A 20693-nucleotide genomic window follows, 5' to 3' on the forward strand; every position below is an offset into this window, starting at 1 on the left:
AATAAAACAGTCAGAATATTCCTAAAAGGGAACTCTAAACGTTTAAATAATAAATAACTATTTTTCACAGCACTGTTAAGTGCCACATTATTTTCTTCATCACAATATATTAAATTACTGAATAGCAGCATAAATGTCTATACGTTACTATACAGAATATTTGACAAATAAGGGTTATAATTATAGTAAAAGTATAGTCAAGAACAACCCTTGACCTATTACTTCCAGGGAGTTTTCTCTATCTCAAGAGACCCCAGTAAATGATTTAAGAATGACAGTAAAGCAGTGCAACTGATGTTAGGACACTAGGACACAGCAACATGAGAAATGCACAGTACGTCCAAATGTGATACAAACATTAAAAATATAAGCAACATTTTAGAAGTTCCTAAGCAATTGCTTATTCAAAATAAATACCCACATTGCAAATGAGAGTACAATTCCAACCTAGCCCATGACCCATATGATCTAGCTAATTTTCATGGCTAATGAATGTGTGCTGATATGATAGCTGTCTGAACACTGACAAAAAATGTCTTTTGATTTAAAACTATGTAATAAAACTCTATAATCCCAGTGTAAGAGAATAATATATGTATAAAGAGATCTGAGAGTACTTATTAAAACATGTGCAGTCATTACCAGATGCAAGTAATCTTCCCTGAATGTGATCATTGGAGCAGCAGGGGTTTTTATATGATTCAGGACACATTTTCTCGTCTTCAATTTTACCCTATTCCACAACAGCATGATGAAGATTTTACTAGCTTGCAGTTTTCTTCCCCCAGCTCCATTTACATTTCACACCGTCACATTCAAGACACTCACCTAAATATAAAAGTGCTTTAAAAGTATTTTCCACATTTCACAGACTGCCACAGCGAATAGCCATCAACTCGCATGGATCACATCCCAGAGCCCACATAATCTGAAGGAGTTTTTTTAAAATGTTTATTCATCCTCTGTGAGCACTTACTCAGTTTAGAATCTAAATAATGTAAAAAAGAAGAAGCTTGTATTGCCACCTTAAGACTTTTGAATGGATATCTGCAATCTATACCAGGCTGAAGGTGAAATTCTTGTAACATAAGATTATTATTTAACCTAGACTTACCCTGTGATCTCACTGTCCATCACCATCTTCTGCAGACCGGTGGACAGGCTGCTGCTAGGTAGACTAGGTGACCCGACACGCTCAGTGGGAGACGGTACAGGGGCTCCGGTGGGGTTTGTAAGGGCTGAATTCACATCTCGCAGGATCCGAGCTAAAGGTCCCAGCTTGGTGATGGTAGTCTACAACACAATGGAGGACTGTGACTGTCTGCAATCCAACTTTTAGAGCAGTGTGAGCTCACAGTGGCGGTACACACACTATATAATTTTAGCATAACTGCATTCAAATATGCAAGTAAACTGCTTTACCTAATGTTAGGGAAGAAGACTCGCTCTTGCAATTATTTACACTCAGAACAAATGAATTTTACTGTGACGAAAGATTTGTTCTTTAACCCTTTATAGAGCACTCATTAAAATAAAAAAACCTGTACGTGTAGTGTTTTACAAGACTTTTAAACTTGAAAATTCATTCAATATATTTTTGGCTTAGTCCCTTTATTAATCAGGGGTCGCCACAGCGGAATGAACCACCAACTTATCCAGTATATGTTTTACGCAGCGGATGTCCTTCCAGCTGCAACCCATCACTGGGAAACACCCATACACTCTCGCATACACATACATAAACTACGGACAATTTAGCTTATCCAATTCACCTATACTGCATGTTTTTGGAGTTGTGTGGGTTTCCTCCGGGTGCTCTGGTTCCCCCCAAAACTCCAAAAACATGAAGCAAAACGGGGAGAACATGCTGACCCAGCTGGGGCTTGAATCAGTGACCTTCTTGCTGGGAGACACTGAGCAACTGTGCAGCCTTGATTTAAAATAATAAATGAAAAATAATCAAGTCTATTAAGTTACCATACATGGTTCCTGGCCTAATAAAAAGGTTCGATTTGCCATTTTAAATGAGCTACTGTTGACACAGAAGTTGAGTTTTGTTTACATTTAAAGGGCTTCTTCATAGTCTTCACACTTTTGTTGCCATGTCTAGATATTTTAAGCAAATGCTATTAAGCTTCTTTGGGATTAAAAAAACCAGTTTATGAAATTAATAAAGTAGCCAGGTGCAGATCACAATATTTCAGTATGTGTGTTATTTTGATAATATAGAGTTTGGGATTCATTTTAATTAGGGCTTGTTCTTATTTTAGCAAAATCTGGCAACATAACATAATTAAAGACTGACCCAAAGCTGAAAATTCTGTCATCATTTACTGACCCTTGACTTGTCACAAATCTGTTTGAGTTTTTTTCTTTTGTTGAACACAAAAGAAGATATTCTGAAGAAAGCTGGAAATTGGTAACCATTGACTTCCATGGTAAACTTCCATTTTAAGATATTTTACATAAAAACTAGATGAATTATTAAATTACAGAAGAATTAACTACTTTATTCAACATACAGTTGGTCAGAATTTCTACCCCTCCTGAATTATTAGCCCACCTGTATATTTTTTAACAGAGAGATTTGTCCAACACATTTCTAAACATAATAGTTTTAATAACTCATCTCTAATAACTGATTTAATTTATCTTTGCTATGATGACAGTACATCATATTTTACTATATACTTTTCAATATACTAGTATTCAGCTTAAAGTGAAATTTAAGGACTTAACTAACTTCATTAGGTTAACTAGGGAAGTTAGGGTAATTAGGCAAGCCATTCTATAGTAATGATTTTGTTCTGTAGACAATCGAAAAAAATTTGCTTAAGGGGGCTAATAATTTTGACCTTAAAATGGTTTTTAAAAATATAAAACTGCTTTTATTGTAGCCAAAATGAAACAAATAATAAGAAAAAATATTATAGGAAATACTGTGAAAGATTCCATGCTCTGGTAATTATTATTTGCGAAATGTTTGAAAAAGAAAAAGAAATAACATTGAATAATATTAATATTGAATATTGAGTAATATTGACTTTAACTTCATACTTTTCTTTTCTTTTCTATTTCTATTCTATTCGTTGAAAAGCAAACCCTTACCTGATCGAGCTGTGAGACTGCTTCAGACAGGAGAGAATGAAGAGACGAGAGTTCACGGCCCAGGTCAACATAACCCTCAAAGCCTGCTGTGTTAGAGATGGTTTCTGGGTTGGAGATCTCCAGCAGGAAGCGCTGCATGTTAGTCCATTCGTGCTCCAAGAACTGATTCATAAAGGACATGTACTCCTCCTTACTGCCAAACCTACACCATAAAACACAATAAATAGTTTTTTTTTCTGATGAAACCTGATAAACCTTGTTTACATTTTATGTTTACATAACCGACCCCAAGCATAGAAATAGTATTGCACATTATAATATTAACATAACCATCATGAAAACAAATGATGCTTGTTTGTTAGTCTTGCAAGTGTTATGAAGTCATTTCTGTATCTTATAGATGCTATTTTTCTAAGTGTGGTTTATTCATAAACTAATTTCGAGAGGATCACGTGCTTATAATCAACACGGCTGGCTCCTTGTTACCTCCGTAATCAGCCCTATTAGATGATTACGGAAGCATTATAAATAACGTTCGAGGTTACTAAAGTAACCCTTCGTTCCCCGAGGAGGGGAACGGAAGCACTATAAGTGGATTTGATTTGTAAAATCCACGCATAGGGAGGTTCGGTTCAGAAGCTACTCGTCTGAAAGAGTATTGAACGGGCCAATTAAGAATGAATTGGCAGCGCAAGCCTGCGCAGGTGAGCGGCATAAGCAATCAACTGAGTATATAAGCTCACCTGGCGCCAGCAGACGCTATCCTTTTTAAGCTGAAGAGGCTTTCAACAGCTAAGGGACAGTCATTATGGCGACGGAGTATAGTGCTTCCGTTCCCCTCCTCGGGGAACGAAGGGTTACTTTAGTAACCTCGAACGTTCCCCTTCGGGGGGAACTTCAGCACTATAAGTGGATTTGATTTGTAAAATCCACGCATTGGGAGCCCATTGAAAGCGCCATAATGACTGCACCTTACCAACACCCCCGATGAGGAGATAGTCAAGCAAGCGTGACGCACCCGCATCATGGGGGGGCGCGGTCCTCCAACGTGTCCCTGGCCCTAATTTATCCTACTTCAACAGAAGTTTTACGGATTTAGATATATTTTTTGGGAAGTCGTGAGCATCTAGATAATTCTAGGAAAATACGACAGTACGTTGGGAAGCGTGCAATCCCGATAGGGAGGACGCTGCGGAGGCCATCCGTTACCCAAGGGGGGATAGATGGCAGAATTTACATATGGACTAGCCCTAAAAAGGGGGAGTACGCATAGCAAAAGAGTGGTTAGCGGGGAGGGAAGACACGGGTCCGCCCAGGGGGGGGACTTAACCGTGGCGGAATAAGCATATGGGATCGCCTAGTGGGGATCACGCATAGCAGGCACCTTTACCCAAAACGCGGGCTGACCAGCGGGCAGACCTACAACGTAGTGGGCCAGCAGGTGACTCCTCCGCTGAGTCAGTGCTGGGGGCCACGGAGGAATCTGCAGGGCTCACCTGACGGGGAACTTTACTGACAGATAAAAAGGCGCACGTATCTCCGTGTTAGGGAAAATGGCGCAGCAAGCGTGTTTCAACACCCTACCGAATTGTTTCCTCAATCACCAAGGGTTACCTAATACCCTTGAGGAAACCGGCTCCACTCGCAGATTGTAAAACCTTGCAAATGTGTTGGGTGTCACCCAGCCCGCAGCTCTACAGAAGTCTGTTAGAGGGGCGCCGCGTGCGCGCGCTCGAGACAATGCGAAACTCCGAGTGGAGTGCGCACGCGCTCTCGGGGGACGCGGCTTATCTCGGCTCTGATAGTGAAGAAAGGCATCCACAATCTAGTGGGAACTTATTTCGGTACGGCACTTCCCTGCTGCCGACCGTTATAACAGACGAAGAGCTGCTCAGATGATCTAAACTCTGAGTGCGGTCCGGATAATACGCAAAACGCGAACTGGACAATAAAGAAGGGCTGGGTCTGCCTCCTCCGAGGGCAGCGCTTGCAGGCTCACTACCTCGTATTAAAACGGAGTGGTAGGAACCTTGGGCACATATCGCGGGCGGGGTCTCAGGACGTGAGAGAAGCCAGCCCAATTACAGGCACGAGTCACTGACCGAAAAATGCCTCCGGGTCCCCGACCCTCTAATCGATATCAACGCGACCAGCAGAGCTGTCTCAGGGACAGAAAGATACTGAGTCGAGGATCGAAGGGATCTGCGCGGCTTGTGTAGCGAGGGCGAGATCCTAAGAGGGCATGAGAGGGGGCGGGATGGATTAATTCGCTTAACGCCCCTGAGGAACCGGATGATGAGGTTATGCGTTCCCACGGTGCTGCCAGCCACCGCGTTATGAGAGCGGAGATGGCAGCCACGTAACCTTGAGTGTGGAGGGCGACAGCCTGCTCTCCAGCTTCTCTCGGCGTAAAGAAAGCACAACGCTGATCTGGCAAATTACGGGGGTCTTCTCAGCGAGAGACACACCATTCAGTGAATAGACTCCACGTCAGGGCATAGGCGCGCTCGGGGCTCTAGCCCGAGTGACGGTATTAGCCACCGCAATCGGAGGTTACCTAAGTCTTCCTCGCGTCTAAAATCTCTTCAAAGATCGGCGAGGGTGCCAGGTGGTGCCCTGTCCCTGAGAGAGTAGGTGCTCTCTCGAAGGGACTGCCAGGGGAGGGCTATCGCGAGGGAGAGCTCTGACATCCAGGTCCGGTTGAGCCAGAGGGGCGCAACCAGCAACCTGTTCCTCGTCCTCTTCCTGACCTTGCACAGTAACTGCGCGAGCAGGCTCACTGGGGGAAACGCGTATTGCGCGTGCCCCGAGGCCAGCTGTAAGCCAGTGCATCCGTGCCGAGAGCACTCGGTCAGGGAAAGAACAACTAGCAATGAGCGATCTCGGGGGAAGCAACAGATCGATCTGGGCTTCCCCGAATCGCGCCCATATCAGCTGAACAGACTCGGGGTGGAGTCTCCATTCTCCAGGACGCAAGGCTGCCGTGAGAGCGCATCGGCTGCACGGTTGAGCTTGCCTTAATATGAATGGTGTGCAGCGATTTCAGCCGCGGATGACTCCAGAGGAGCAGACGGCGGGCGAGCTGAGACATGCGGCGAGAGCGCATACCCCCTATACGGCTGATATACGCCACCGCCGCCGTACTGTCCGTCCTGACCAGCACGTGTTGCCGCTCCAGCACCGGAAAAAAACGGTGGAGAGCGAGGAACACTGCCAACAGCTCCAGGCGATATGCCAATGCAACTGGGTACCTTTCCACAGGTCCGCAGCCGCATGCCCGCAACGCACAGCCCCCCAGCCCGTGTTGGAAGTGTCTGCTGAAACGACAACAAGACTGGACGCCTGTTCTAGAGACACCCAGGCCTGTAGGAACGAGGGGTCGCTCCAAGGGCTGAGGGCGCGGCGACACAGCGCAGTAACAGAGACTCGGTGTGCGCGCGCGTGCCATGCGCGTCTGGGGACTCGATCGTGAAGCCAGTGCTGAAGTGGTCTCATATAGAATAATCCGAGCGGCATGAAGCGGCTGCGGATGCCATATGCCCCAGGAGCCTCTGAAATAGTTTCAGTGGGACCACTATTTTACTGTCGAGCTCTCTCAGACAGTACAGCATCAGCTGAGCGCGCTCTCCGGAGAGGCGCGCTGCCATGGTGACCGAGTCCAGCTCCAGCCCGAGAGAAGAGATCCTCTGCACGGGGGCGAGTTTGCTCTTTTCTCGGTTGACCTGAAACCCCCACAGGTGGAAGTGCCAGAGCACTTTGTCTCTGTGCATAATCAACTGCTCCGAGAGAGGGCAAAAATCAGCCAGTCGTAAAGAAATTGAGTATGCAGATGCCCGCGAGCCGAAGGGGCGCTGAGGCACCCTCCGCGGGCTTGGTGAGGACCCGCGGAGACAGAGAGAGCCCGAAGGGGAGGGCTTTGTATTGCCAAGCTCGACCTTCAAACGCAAACCGCAGAAACTGTCGGTGGCGAGGAAGAGTGGAGACATGGAAATACGCGTCCATCAGGTCTAATGCTGCAGACCAACCCAGAGGACGAACGCACCGGAGGATGCGCTTCTGCGTGAGCATTCTGAACGGCAGCTTGTGCAGGCAGCGGTTCAAAACGCGCAGATCTAGGATTGGCCGTGACCCACCGCTCTTTTTGGGCACGATGAAGCGTGGGCTGTAAAACCCACTCTCCATCTCGGCTGGAGGGAGCGGCTCGATTGCATCCTTCGCCAGGAGGACAGCAATCTCCTCTCGCAAGACAGGGGCGGACAGGGGGCTGACCCTGGTGAATACACACCCGTGACTTGGGGGGCCGTTTCGCGAACTGAATCGCATAGCCGAGTCTGATTGTGCGTATGAGCCACCGCGAAGAGCTGGCCCGCGCTAACCAGGCAGGCAGAGCTCTCGCTAATGGACTCATCGCTACAATCGCTGACGTACCAGCAGTGGGGCAGCGCGGAGTGGGTGTGCTGATCCGGGAAGCTCGCGGGTCCCACGGAAAGGCTGGAGGTGAGATATTTGCTCTCACTCCAAACCCGAGCTCCGGAGGGGAGGCTCGAGGGGTGGGAGAAAGGAGACCGTCCTCCCAGCGCTCGTGAGCCACTGGCGAAACGCACCGAATCTGCAAGCTAGAAAGCATAGCGTCCCAGACTGGCAGATTTCGGGCTGTCACATCTGGGGAAGTGAAAAGTGCCCTTTCATAATGTTTTCATGGCAGTAAAAAGTGCCGTTGGAAATGGGGCCCCGCCCTCCAGCGGGGAAAGAGCAAGTTCCCTTTTCTCCAGATGGCCTGTCCCAGGGGCGCTTCGCGGTCCGTTGCCGGACTTAGCGGCGTTCTGGGCAGGGGGGCTGCCTGCTTCCGAGGTGCCCGACGCGCTCGCTTCGCCTGAGGCGTGTGCGGGGGCGGAGCAGCTCTCGTAGGCGGGCGCCTTCGGCGAGGAGCAGGTATGAATGGCACGGCGGGCGGAGCGGGCTACGGACCGCCGATAAGACATCACCCACCAACTGCTCTCTCACCGCCTTGAATTCCTGGGTGAATTCACAGACAGTGTCGCCGAACCTGGCTGGGGATATGGGGAAGTCAAGAAAGCGGACTTTGTCGACTTTGCGCATATCAGCCAGGGGTGGCGCTCCTGGACCACTAATGTGGACATCGTCCTCCCCAACGCACACGCAGCGGACTCAGTAGTCCGAAGAGCTAAGTCGGCGGCGGTGCGAAGCTCGTAAGCCTGGGTTGGACCCACCCTCGTGCAGCTCGGCCAGCGCCTGCGCTTGGTAGCGCTGGTAGGTGGCTATCGCATGCAAGGCGGAAGCAGCCTGGCCCGCAGCTATGCAAGCTCTAGCTCCGAGGGAGGTAGATAACTTACAGGCTTTGGATGGGAGACGAGGCGGACCCCGCCAAGAAGAGGCGCCGCGCGGATTTACCGCCATCGCGCACTCAACCTGAGGAATCGCCACATACCCCCTGGCTGTTTCACCGTCAAGAGTGGTTAGGGTGGAGGAACACGCAGCACGAGCAGAAAAAAGTGCTTTACAAGACCGCGTGAGCCTACTGTGCACCTCCGGGAAGAAGGGAACGCCCCTCTAGTCGGTCCGGCCGCGGAGCTGGGGGATAAACCATCTCCAACCCACAGCCGAAGCAGCCCGGGAAAGCACGGCTAACATGTCCGTTTCAGGATCCGTAGTGACAGCGCTCACCAGCCCGAAGGGGGCGAGCGGGTCTGGATCATCATCGGACAATGAAAGCCCACCCTCCGATGCCGCGGTGGACATCTGGTCTCCGGTGTCATCGGGCGTAAGGGCTACCATCTGTTAGACGGATCGCTTCCCCCGCCCGAAGCTTGGATGGAGCGCTTAGAGGAGCGGGAGGTCCGCGGGCCCGTGGGCGACGGATTATCTCTCGCTGAAACCCTCAGATCTGCCCGAGTGCCCGCTGCAGAGCAGGGGACAACTGGGGTGGTTCACCCTTTTGCAAAGGCTAACCGCGATCTTGCGCAACAGTCATGGCATCGCAATGACGACATGAACTGCCCGCGAGCAGCGCATTAACATGCTGGACCCCCAGACATGTAACGCAGTGCCCACGCCCATCATCCGAGGACAGGAAACCACCGCATCCAGAAACGCACAGTCGGAGCGCCGTCCTGATAAGGACGTGCTGCACGACTGTGTTGCTCTTTCTGTGAAGTTTGCAACTTTATACGCACCGCTCTGGAGGACCGGACCCAAAGAACGCCAGGCAAGGGAGAAACCCAGCTCGACCGTCTGCCACTGCGTGTACACACTCTGGACCGGGAGAATGCTCTCGTTCGCTCAGAATCGCTGGTCACAGCAGGAGGAACCCTCATCGACTCGATCAGAAAGTCTCTGAAGCGAAAAGGATAGCGTCTGCTGGCGCCAGGTGAGCTTATATACTCAGTTGATTGCTTATGCCGCTCACCTGCGCAGGCTTGCGCTGCCAATTCATTCTTAATTGGCCCGTTCAATACTCTTTCAGACGAGTAGCTTCTGAACCGAACCTCCCTATGCGTGGATTTTACAAATCAAATCCACTTATAGTGCTGAAGTTCCCCCCGAAGGGGAACCTGAGTTTTCCACTCCAGTTATCTTCGTCTTGAAGCTCCCCCCTTCCACCCCTACATCCTCCCACTTTTTCTGATCGGGCGACACGGTGGCCCAGTGGCTAGCACTGTTGCCTCACAGCAAGAACACCGCTAGTCCAACCCATCGGGCTGGTTGGTGTTTCTGTGTGGAGTTTGCATGTTCTCCCCGTGTTCGCGTGGGTTTTCCCCGGGTTCTCCGGTTTCCTCCCACCGTCCAAAAAACATAAACCATAGCAATCGACTAAAACAAATTATCACTCAATACAACCTGAGTTTACACTTCTCACGGTGACAAGCAGGGGAGTTCTCGAGACCTACCTGACCTCGAATTCCCCTCTCGCCCTTCTAACGGGAGGGAGCCCCGGGCTCGAGGATATTACGAGCTCAGGGCTCTCTCCCGGGACAGCATGCCAAATACGCTTTATTGATTATCAGCTAAGTGTGAACTCTTGAAAGGGATTTTAGAACATTTTGATTTACTTTGTATGTTTATGATTTAATTAGTGCTGGGCTAAAATAAAAACAAAGTTTGTTTTAACATAATATACACTCACCGGCCACTTTATTAGGTAAACCTGTCCAACTGCTCGTTAACACAAATTTCTAATTAGCCAATCACATGGCAGCAACTCAATTCATTTAGGCATGTAGACATGGTCAAAAGGATCTGCTGCAGTTTGCGGAGCTGCTGAACGGAGCATCAGAATGGAGAAGAAAGGTGATTTAAGTGACTTTTAAGTAATTTAAGTGAGGTGATTTTAGTATGGTTGTTGGTGCCAGACGGGCTGGTCTAAGTATTTCAGAAACTGCTGATCTATTGGGATTTTCATGCACAACCATCTCTAGGGTTTACAGAGAATGGTCTGAAAAAGAGAAAATATCCAGTGAGCGGCCTTTCTGTGGACACAAATGCCTTGTTGATGTCAGAGGTCAGAGGAGAATGGCCAGACTGATTCAAAAAACCACTCATTACAACCTAGGTATGCTGAAGAGCAATTCTGAATGCACAACATGTCAAACCATGAGGCGGATGGGCTACAGCAGCAGGAGACCACACCGGGTGCCATTCCTGTCAGCTGAGAACAGGAAACTGAGGCCGCAATTCACACAGGCTCACCAAAATTGGACAATAGAAGATTGAAAAAAACGTTGCCTAGTCTGATGAGTCTTGATTTCTGCTGCGACATTCAGATGGTAGGATCAGATTTTGGCATTAACACCATGAAAGCATGAATCCATCCTGCCTTGTATCAATGGTTCAGGCTGGTGGTGGGTGTGTAATGGTGTGGGGGATATTTTCTTGGCACAATTTGGGCACATTAGCACCAATTGCTGAACATGTCCATCCCTTTATGACCACAGTGTACCCATCTTCTGACAGCTACTTCCAGCAGGATAACGCACATATGTCATAAAGCTCGAATCATCTCAGACTGGTTTCTTGAACATGACAATGAGTTCACTGTACTCAAATGGCCTCCACAGTCACCAGATCTCAATCCAATAGAGCACCTTTGGGGTGGAATGGGAGATTTGCATCATGGATGTGCAGCCAACAAATCTGCAGCAACTGCATAATGCTATTATGTCAATATGAACCAAAATCTCTGAGGAATATTTTCAGTACCTTGTTAAATCTATGCTTTGAAAGATTAAGGCAGTTCTGATGGCAAAAGGGGGTCCAACCTGGCACTAGTAATGTGTACCTAACAAAAGTGGCCGGTGAGTGTGTGTGTGTGTGTGTGTGTGTATTATGCATATTTATTATGTAGATGTGATACACACATACATAGAAACAAAACTATACAAAACCTTTTTTAACATAAATATTTACATTTATATATAATTTGTATCATATACATATATATTTTATATCTAAATATAAATAAACCTTTTGTCAAATATATGCATGCATGTGGGAATTTATAATAAATATACATAGCACACACACATATATAATGTCAAAACAAACTTTTATTTTGGATGTGCTTAATCCCAGCGCTAGATTTAATAAATTGCAAGTTTTTTTTTTCCAGTTTTCCATCCTCACTTAGCAAGCTAAAAAAAAACACTCACTTGGTGAAGTTGGCAAGGTTTTGTGTGACTTTGGCGATGAGTGTGAGTGTACGGGCAGTTCGGTCATCTGGATATTCCTGCATGAGGCTGAAGAGTGACGGCGACATGATGGCAGGACACAGAAAGCGCAGAAAGAGCGACGCGCTGATCAAGCGTTCACTGATATCCGGCCGTCCTCGGCTACTGCACTCCTGCCGCCACGACGCAAACACTTCCTTGAGCTCCCGAGGAAACACACTAGAGTGGAAAGACAATAATTTGATTGATTAGAAAACAAAAATTTGTTTTAACCCTTTAACTTTTCCACTCTAAACGTTTTTAAACCTTTTTTTTTTGGTCAAATTGTGTTTCTGACATCATTCTAAGGCACGCAAATGTTGAGTTGTTTTGAGTTTGTTTTAATTATAACCTATGGACAAAAGGCTAACCAGGCAGTTACAATGCATGCCAGTTAAATGGTTAAAAAACATCAATAGGGTTAAAAGTGAGATATCACAAATCCCATAAATGCTAGAAGAACCAGAAGTTGCTGAGACTTTTATTTCAGTTTGTTGATAATCTTCCAAATAATTTGGACTATTAAGTAGGAGGCTGGGCTTTCTTTTCCAACATCATTGCTTTGTAACAGGGGGAATAGAGCTCATTGTACTATTCAATTCATCTTTATTTCTACAGCGCGTTTACAATGTAGATTGTGTCAAAGCAGCCTAACATAGAAGTTCCAGTAAATTGAAACGGTGTCAGTTCAGTTTTCAGAGTTTAAGTTCAGTTTAGCTCAGTTCAGTGTGGTTTAATTCACTGCTGAAAGTCCAAACACTAAAGAGCAAATCCACTGATACGCAGCTCCACAAAAATCAAACCCAGCAAGCCAGTGGCAACAGTGGCGAGGAACAAACTTTACCAATTGACGTAAGTGAAGGGAAAAAAAACCTTGAGAAAAATCAGGCTCATTTGGGCACGACTATGTCTACTTTGGCCAAACTTCTTGTGCAGAGCTGCTATAAATGTATCCTGTACGTTTCAGAACTCAACACTTTCTCATTAGTCTAAAACCAGCTTAATTTGAAGCTAATCTGAAAAAAAAATACAGGTTTACATTATAGTACATAATAATTAACAAAACAGTGTGGCTTAACTCTGTTTGTTTAGCTCGATTCAACGAATTATGATGTAGTTAATAAATAACGAGAGAGACAAATGCAAGTCTATGCAGAAATCAAATGCTAAGGATGCTCTGAAGACAACACAATTTTACAACGTCTGATCACAATTTTGGAAAGTGTGGATGAACTTTATTTTTAATGAAGCTCCAGACCATGTCCATTGAAACTTGTTGCTTTGTTCACTTCTTCATACTGCAGATTTGTTTACAAACAATGCGTATCTCGATGCTTAGAATTTTAGAATGTTTGAAACTAAAAGATGGCTTTGGACCAACTACATTGGATCCAAGACTAATGTTACACCACTAAGTAATCTTTTAGTACTATTCCCTATTGCTTTGTCTGTCAGATCATTGCAGATGTGTTTTTTTATGTGTGGAGAGTTTTTATGTGTTTTAAACCTAAATCAATGCCCATTAATGAATGAGCTCAAAACAGGCCAGAAAAATAGCAAAATAACACATTAAAATAATCTATTTCTGTTTTTTTAATGTAAAAATTTATAAGTGGACATCGGAGAACAGTATAAAATAAACAAGGGCACTTGCCCTCTTGTAATGTATTCTAAACACTTCCAACAAATGTTCATTTTAGCTGAATCTTTAAAAGTTGATATAACCACAGCTAAAAATACCAGTTCATGGGTTTGGAACAACATGAGGGCGATAAATGCTGACTGTAAACCAGCGCTAGTGAGCTGAAATGTTGTCTAGCACTGCTGAGTAACTGTTTAACAACAAACAGGCCGAACACCAACAAAACTCCCACCCGCTTCAGCATTCCCACATCGCATCACAGTCACTGTGTGCATTTAATTAAGTGTTAACAACACGGGACACGTCGTCTCCCACAACGCTTTCACTGCTACCCCCTTAAACCGTTACGTCCGCCTTCAATTTTCACATCAGCACCTTAAGGACGTCTCCTGCTGCGGCCTCCGGCTCGCCACAATCTGCCGTTTAAGTTGCTCTTTTTTGAAGACAGCGGAACATAAAAACTATAGCGCAGTGAGACGCAACAAGATTCAGTTAAAGATACCCCTCGAAGGCAGAAAAATTGCATTCCCCTGAAGGGATACCCTGCACCAGGCCTTTGCAGGAGAGACTAATTTCATTTCTCAGCATGCTTCTGCAGATACTGTTTGTAGGTGATGACTGAGGAATAGCACAGTCTCTGTGAGGACAGATGGAGACCTCTCACTTCTTATTAATCTTAGTATGCCAGGCAGGCATCATGGGCTTTTTGGACAAAAGACAAAATTGGCAATCATGATCAGCATGAAATTAAGAAACTAAAACAACAATAATAATATAACAGGGGAATATATACACACACACATATACATACATACATATATATATCTATCAAAGTTCTATCTGGAACCTTATATATTGGATATATTGAATATTGGAACTACCCATTTTAAAGGATTATTTCACCCGAAAATTGAAAATTCTTTAATTAATTACTCACTCTCGTGTTTTTCCAATCCCCTGATACCTTTGTTCATCTTCTGAACACAAATTAAGATATTTTAATTTAATTATGAAATCTGAGAGCTCTCTGATCCTCCACAGACACCGAAGGTCAGGGACGGCTTCAGTGGTTCAATCATACAAAGCTCCAAGAGCACTTTTGTGCACCAAATAACCTGTTAAAACAAGACCATGCTCACAGTTGTAAAGCCTTTATAAAATGCGCACCATGTCCCAATGTGTGAGAGAAGATATACTGTAAGCAAATAAAGTTGTAATTACAGGTAATTTTGGTACCCAAAAGTGTTCTTGGAGCTTTTCATTATTACACTGTGAATCACTGAAATCACATGGAATGTTTTGACAATGTTTTTGGTTACTTTTTCTGGACTTTGAGTGAGTCAGGACCATCGCTGCTTGGGATTCCATCTAAAATATCTTAATTTGTGTTACGAAGATGAACAGGAACATGGTCTCAGGAGATTGGAATGACGTGGTGGTAGTGATTAATTAATAACAGATTTTTCAGTTTTGGGTGAAACAATCCTTTAATGTGTTAATTGAAGATGTTTCCTATAGAGCAAATTCCTATAAAGGGAGGAGCATTTAAAGGAATTTGCTCTATAGGACACATCTACTCTCCTCTATGCTGTGTGCAGACTCTGATATGAGAGGTGAATTTGATGGAATTACCAGTAAGAGTTGATGATCTTGCAGAAAGCCAGCTCACAGCACATCTTTAGGTTACTCTGGTGCTCGTGCAGGTCACTGGAGGAGCATTTAGACGGATCCACCTCGCAGTTCTCGTCTGACTCATACAGGGCTTTAATGAACTCACCTGGGATAAATGAAAGTAAATGTGGAAAAACCTTATTTAGCACAGAGAGCAGCTCGCTGCAGTACTGTACTGCTGCATAAAGGATAAGTTGCATTTAAGAGCACTTATTTTACCCCTTTTTCAAGATTTAAGATGAGTCTTTTGTGTCTTCAGAATGTGTCTGTAAAGATTCAGCTCAAAACACCCATCAGGTTATTTATTATACCTTTTAGAATATTGAGTTTTATGCTCTAAACCCAACGTAGCTGTTTTTGTTGCCTTTAATGCAAGTTCTCTCCACCCACCACTCCCACGTGCCTGTCAGTATGCGCCTCAATCTCCTGCTCGGCTGTGTCAGATAAACAACACAGTGACAGACATGAAGGAAGCAGATCTCACATAACGTTTATGAGAAATCCTACAGTAAGAACTTTCCCAATGATTATTTGATGTATTGGAGTTTGGAGTTAATTCAAGCCTTTCTGCAAAGATGAGTCACACATAGTGTTGTTACAAAGTTCAAGCACACATACAGCGGACACACACACAGTGCGTGCATTTAACTTTGCACTGTTTTTGCACGGCAAATGTGACAGTATGCATGTTAATATCCACTGCTGTATGGATATCTGTTACGTTAATGTACAAAACCAACCTGATTTAAAGTCAACAAACCGAGATTGAAGCTTCTTCTTTTATAAATGTACTGACATGTGGCTGTGGTGATAAAGACTGTAAATTTCTGTAGTTGAGTGCAAACTTGCACTGTTTTAGAAGCGTTTTAAGCTTGTAAAACTCATTCTTGATCACATTTGATGATGATTGATGATCACAGCGAGTCAAACAGATCTTAATGCTACTTGCTTTGCGCATGTCAGTCCTGTCTTATGAATATGATTATATGCATACTACGGAGACATGTTAATACGCAGCTGTCAATCAATTTGGTGGGTGGGGAAACCTCACTCCTACGTGATGTTGTGCTGAGCCCTAAAATGGGAGGGATTTGGATCCTATTTGAATGTCAGGAAATAAAAAAATGAGATTTATTGTCTTTATATCATTCCAACATGACTGTGGACACACTATACCTACACATGTCTGTCCAAACAGCTTACAAAAGATGATTTTCATCATAACTGCCCTTTAAGATTTAATATTACCTTTAAAATATATTTAGATTTGCAAACATCATCAGATGAGATGCATTTTAACATTTGCTTTATTTTAAGAGCTTAAACAACACAAAAATTGATTCATTGGAGTTACTCATTTGTTTTTAGGTCAGTGGTTACAAACAATTCATAATGGCTGAATTTAAACAAAGAAATTAAGTTGAACGTTACTAAATTTTTAGTTTGTTTAAAATCAGCCCATATAAATTGTTTGCATCCACTGACCTAATTAAAATTTTGTAAATTCAATTAATCATAGTTTTTTTCTGTGTACTTGAATCGACTGAAAATTAATCACATTTGCTTTTATGATAACTAAATTAAAGATTTGTTTTTATTTTATAATGCACAAAAATCACCTAAATAATGAATTGCTTTTTTTCACAATATATTCAGTTGAAGTCAAAATTATTAGCCCCTCTGAATTATTACACCCGTTTATTTTTTTTCTCCAATTTCTGTTTAACAGTAGAATTTTTCCAACACATTCATAAACATGATAGTTTTAAAAACTCATTTCTAATAACTGATTTATTTTATTTTTGCCATGATGACTACATAATATTTAACTTACTAGATATATTTTAAGACACTTCTATACAGGTTAAAGTGACATTTAAAGGCTTAACTAGGTTAATTAGGTTAACTAGGCAGCTTACAGTAACTAGGCAAGTTATTGTATAATGATGGTTTGTTCTGTAGGCTATCAAAAAAAAAAATCTAGCTTAAAGGGGCTAAGAATTCTGACCTTAAAATAGTGTTAAAAAAAATAAAAACTGCTTTTATTCGAGCTGAAATAACACAAATAAGACTTTCTACAGAAGAAAAAAAATGATCAGACATCCTGTGAAAATTTCCTTGCTCTGTTAAACAACATTTGGGAAATATATATATATATATATATTAAAGGGGGCTCTTCAACTTTAACTGTGCTATGCTTATATAAAGCTGACACTTTCCTCACAGACTGCAATTTAGAAAAGTTTTTTCCCAGCATCAAAAAAGCACTTTTAAGGGAAACTGAGCCCAAAGCTTTCCCCTCCTTGCTTGATTTTATCCTCATATTTGACATGATCTTAAATCATTAAAAAATAACTTCAAAAACAGACACACACACCCACACACAAAAAGGCTGTAAATTATTGATTCCATATTCTCCTTAGCATAATTTTATGGTCCAAAATCACTTCAGAAGTTGTGAGGAAATGTACTGGACTGCTTTGATCCAGATGACTATTAACTATACATTTCACAGAGAAAGACACACACAAAAGAACAGTGTCTTTACCTAAAGCGTCCTGCAGGTATTTCTGTCCCACTAGTTTCAGGTACTCCTCTATAGCTTTAGTGGCCAGTGTGTTCTCACGGAAGATGAGGTGCTCATTGTCTCCGCAACGATCCACCTCAGACATCATCAGATCAGTCAGAAAGTCCTGAGGGGGACAAAACAGTTTTGTTAAATAATACTTTTGTAGTATTTCAAAATCATACTCGAACTAGCAACTTCTGTGCTGTGAGGCAACTGTGCTAACCACTAAGCCACCGTGCTGCCACAAAACCCAAACAAATATGCAATAAAAAGATACAAATTTATATATTAACATATATACCAAAAAAAATAACTTATATTTTTTAAAGTGATCAAAACATAACAACAACAAGAACAATAATAATATATATTTTTAATTTTATATATTTAAAAAACAAAACAATAATATTAATAATTAATAATTATTAATAATAATAATGATAATAATGGTTATTTTTAATAATAATAATGATAATAATAATAATTAATCATTCATTCATTTATTTTCTTTTCGGCTTAGTCCCTTTATTAATCCGGGGTTGCCACATGAACTGCCAACTAATCCAGCATATGTTTTACGCAGCGGATGCCCTTCCAGCTGAAACCCAACTTTAGGAAAAAATCTATACACACTCATTTACACTCATACACTACAGACAATTTAGCCTACCCAATACCCTATACCACATGTCTTTGGACTGGGGGGACACCGGAGCACCCGGAGGAAACCCACAAGAATGCGGAGAGAACATGCAAACTCCACACAGAAATGCCAAGTGACTCAGCCGATGCTCGAACAAGCGACCTTCTTGCTATGAGGCGACAGCACTACATACTGCGCCTCTGCGTCACCTATTATTTAAAAAAACAAAAACAACAACAACAATAATATTTATTATTATTAATAATAATAATAGTAATAATAATAATACATTTATTAAAAATATTAATATTTGAATAATAATATTTAAATAATAATAAGGATGATAATAATAATGCTATTAATATTATTAATAATGCTAATAATATTATTATTAATAATAATAATAATAATAATATTTAACAATAATATTTAATAATAATAATAATAATAATAATAATAATAATAATAATAATAATAGGCAGTGCGGTGGCACAGTGGGTAGCGATGTCGGCTCATAGCAAGAAGGTCGCAGATTTTAGCCTCAGCTGGGTCCGTTTGTATTTCTTTGTGGAGTTTGCATGTCCTCCCTGTGTTAGCGTGGGTTTCTTACTGTGAGGCGACAGTGCTATGAATAATTATATTAAGTAAAATATACAGTATATATCTAATATAAAAGAAAAGAAAGAAATATGGAAAAACTACTCTTTTAAAATAATCGAAGGGTCCATTATCTTTATGGGATCTAAAACAGGTTGCCAAGTATTTTTTCTACGGTCAAGTGGTGTAAAAGTTCCAGAAGCCATTGGTTATAGTTTGGAGAACATTTTCCTTCCATTTGAACAATGTTACTGTAACTTAGCTAGAAGCATAGCAAATGCAATCATATTTACCTAATTTTTATTAGGGTCAACTATCCCTTGAAGTTGCAAATTGTTAGACACTTCCCATAACTGTCATTGGTCAGATAAACCTATTGGTTATCCCTATGTTTTGACAGAGTCTTCATACTTATTGCATATAAAAGTGACACACAAGCCTGACTTCAGTCCACACAATAAATCTCAAAGGAACAGGCTGTTTTTAAGATGTCTACTGTGCTGCTGCTGGTATGTTGTCTGCTTTCCTCCTTTCTTTCCCCATCTGCCCATGTTTGATCACTAAGTTTTTGAAGTTCTACGTTTGATTTTGAACCAGGCAGCCGGGTGTCGGACTGACTGACCTGGAAAACAGCAAATGCATGTGATGGGCGGATGCAAGGCCTTTTTTTATTTTTGCTTTGGAGTCTATGAGTGTCAGCGCTGTCTGAAAACACTGCGGCTCCAGTCAGAGCATGTTTCAGATGGAGCCGGTTATGGATATCCAGCAGGGGAGATGAGTCATACGCGCTGATACCGTATCGATTGTGGGATAATGGACGTTGTGTAGTTCAATCGGATTTACCCTGGGTATCGTTGTGAAATTTGCTCCCTCACTTCCTGTTTTTCCTCTCTCACCATGCGTATCCTGCGTCTGGGCTCCGCCTTCACGGTTTCTGTAATCAGTTTCAGCTGAGCACATCCAGTAAACATGCTAATGATCTGCTCTCATCCGAGAGTTCTTTTATGCTCTATGGGCTTTACTTACGCTGTAAAAATATCTGTAAATTAGCAGACTTCTGTATTTTGTGATTCATGTTTTTATTTTTCCCATTTTAAAATCACATTATGGGATCTTGATCTTTCTTCTCATAACTTTTAATCTTAAAACAGTGAAATACATGACTTTTTAAAGCATTTTTAATAGTTTAAAGAGATATATTGTCTGGGTTGGTGCTGTATAATGCTATATGTATTAAGGTACAAAAACCTTGTAATGAAATGCTAGTACATTTTCTGTTATTTATAGATTTATTTCACTATATATTATTTCTTATATTATATCATTCATTGTCGGCTTAGTCCCTTTATTAATCCAGGGTCGCCACAGCGGAATGAACTGCCAACTTATCCAGCATGTTTTTACGCAGCGCATGCCCTTCCAGCCGCAACCCATCTCTGGGAAACATCCACACACACACTCATACACTATGGACAACTTAGCCTACCCAATTCACCTGTACCACATGTCTTTGGATTGTAGGGGAAACCGGAGGAAACCCATGCGAACGCAGGCAGAACATGCAAACTCCACACAGAAACGTCAACTGAGCCGAGGCTCGAACCAGCGAGCTTCTTGCTGTGAGGCGACAGCACTACCTACTGCGCCACTGTGTCGCTTCTTATATTATATCAAACTACTAAAATGGCAATTAAAGTAACTTTTTTTGAATTGAAGAGTTGAAATTTTACCATCAAAAGT

General features: G+C 42.8%; 1 protein-coding gene across 7 annotated transcripts in view; it reads right to left on the minus strand.

The window, feature by feature from the left end:
• dab2ipa (DAB2 interacting protein a) overlaps positions 1-20693 on the minus strand; it is a 225473-nt gene that overhangs the window by 24496 nt on the left and 180284 nt on the right. For all 7 annotated transcript variants that reach the window (XM_087264337.1, XM_087264339.1, XM_087264338.1 and 4 more), the window contains 5 exons: positions 17693-17837; positions 15106-15250; positions 11775-12011; positions 3109-3310; positions 1115-1293 (listed from right to left, as the gene is read on the minus strand). In XM_087264337.1, the coding sequence (XP_087120463.1) occupies positions 1115-1293; positions 3109-3310; positions 11775-12011; positions 15106-15250; positions 17693-17837 (908 nt within the window). The remainder of the gene's footprint in view (positions 1-1114; positions 1294-3108; positions 3311-11774; positions 12012-15105; positions 15251-17692; positions 17838-20693) is intronic.

The sequence above is a fragment of the Danio rerio genome, chromosome 8 (genome assembly GCF_052040795.2).
Source record: "Danio rerio strain M-AB ecotype USA chromosome 8, GRCz13ab, whole genome shotgun sequence".
NCBI classification, from domain to species: Eukaryota; Metazoa; Chordata; class Actinopteri; order Cypriniformes; family Danionidae; genus Danio; species Danio rerio.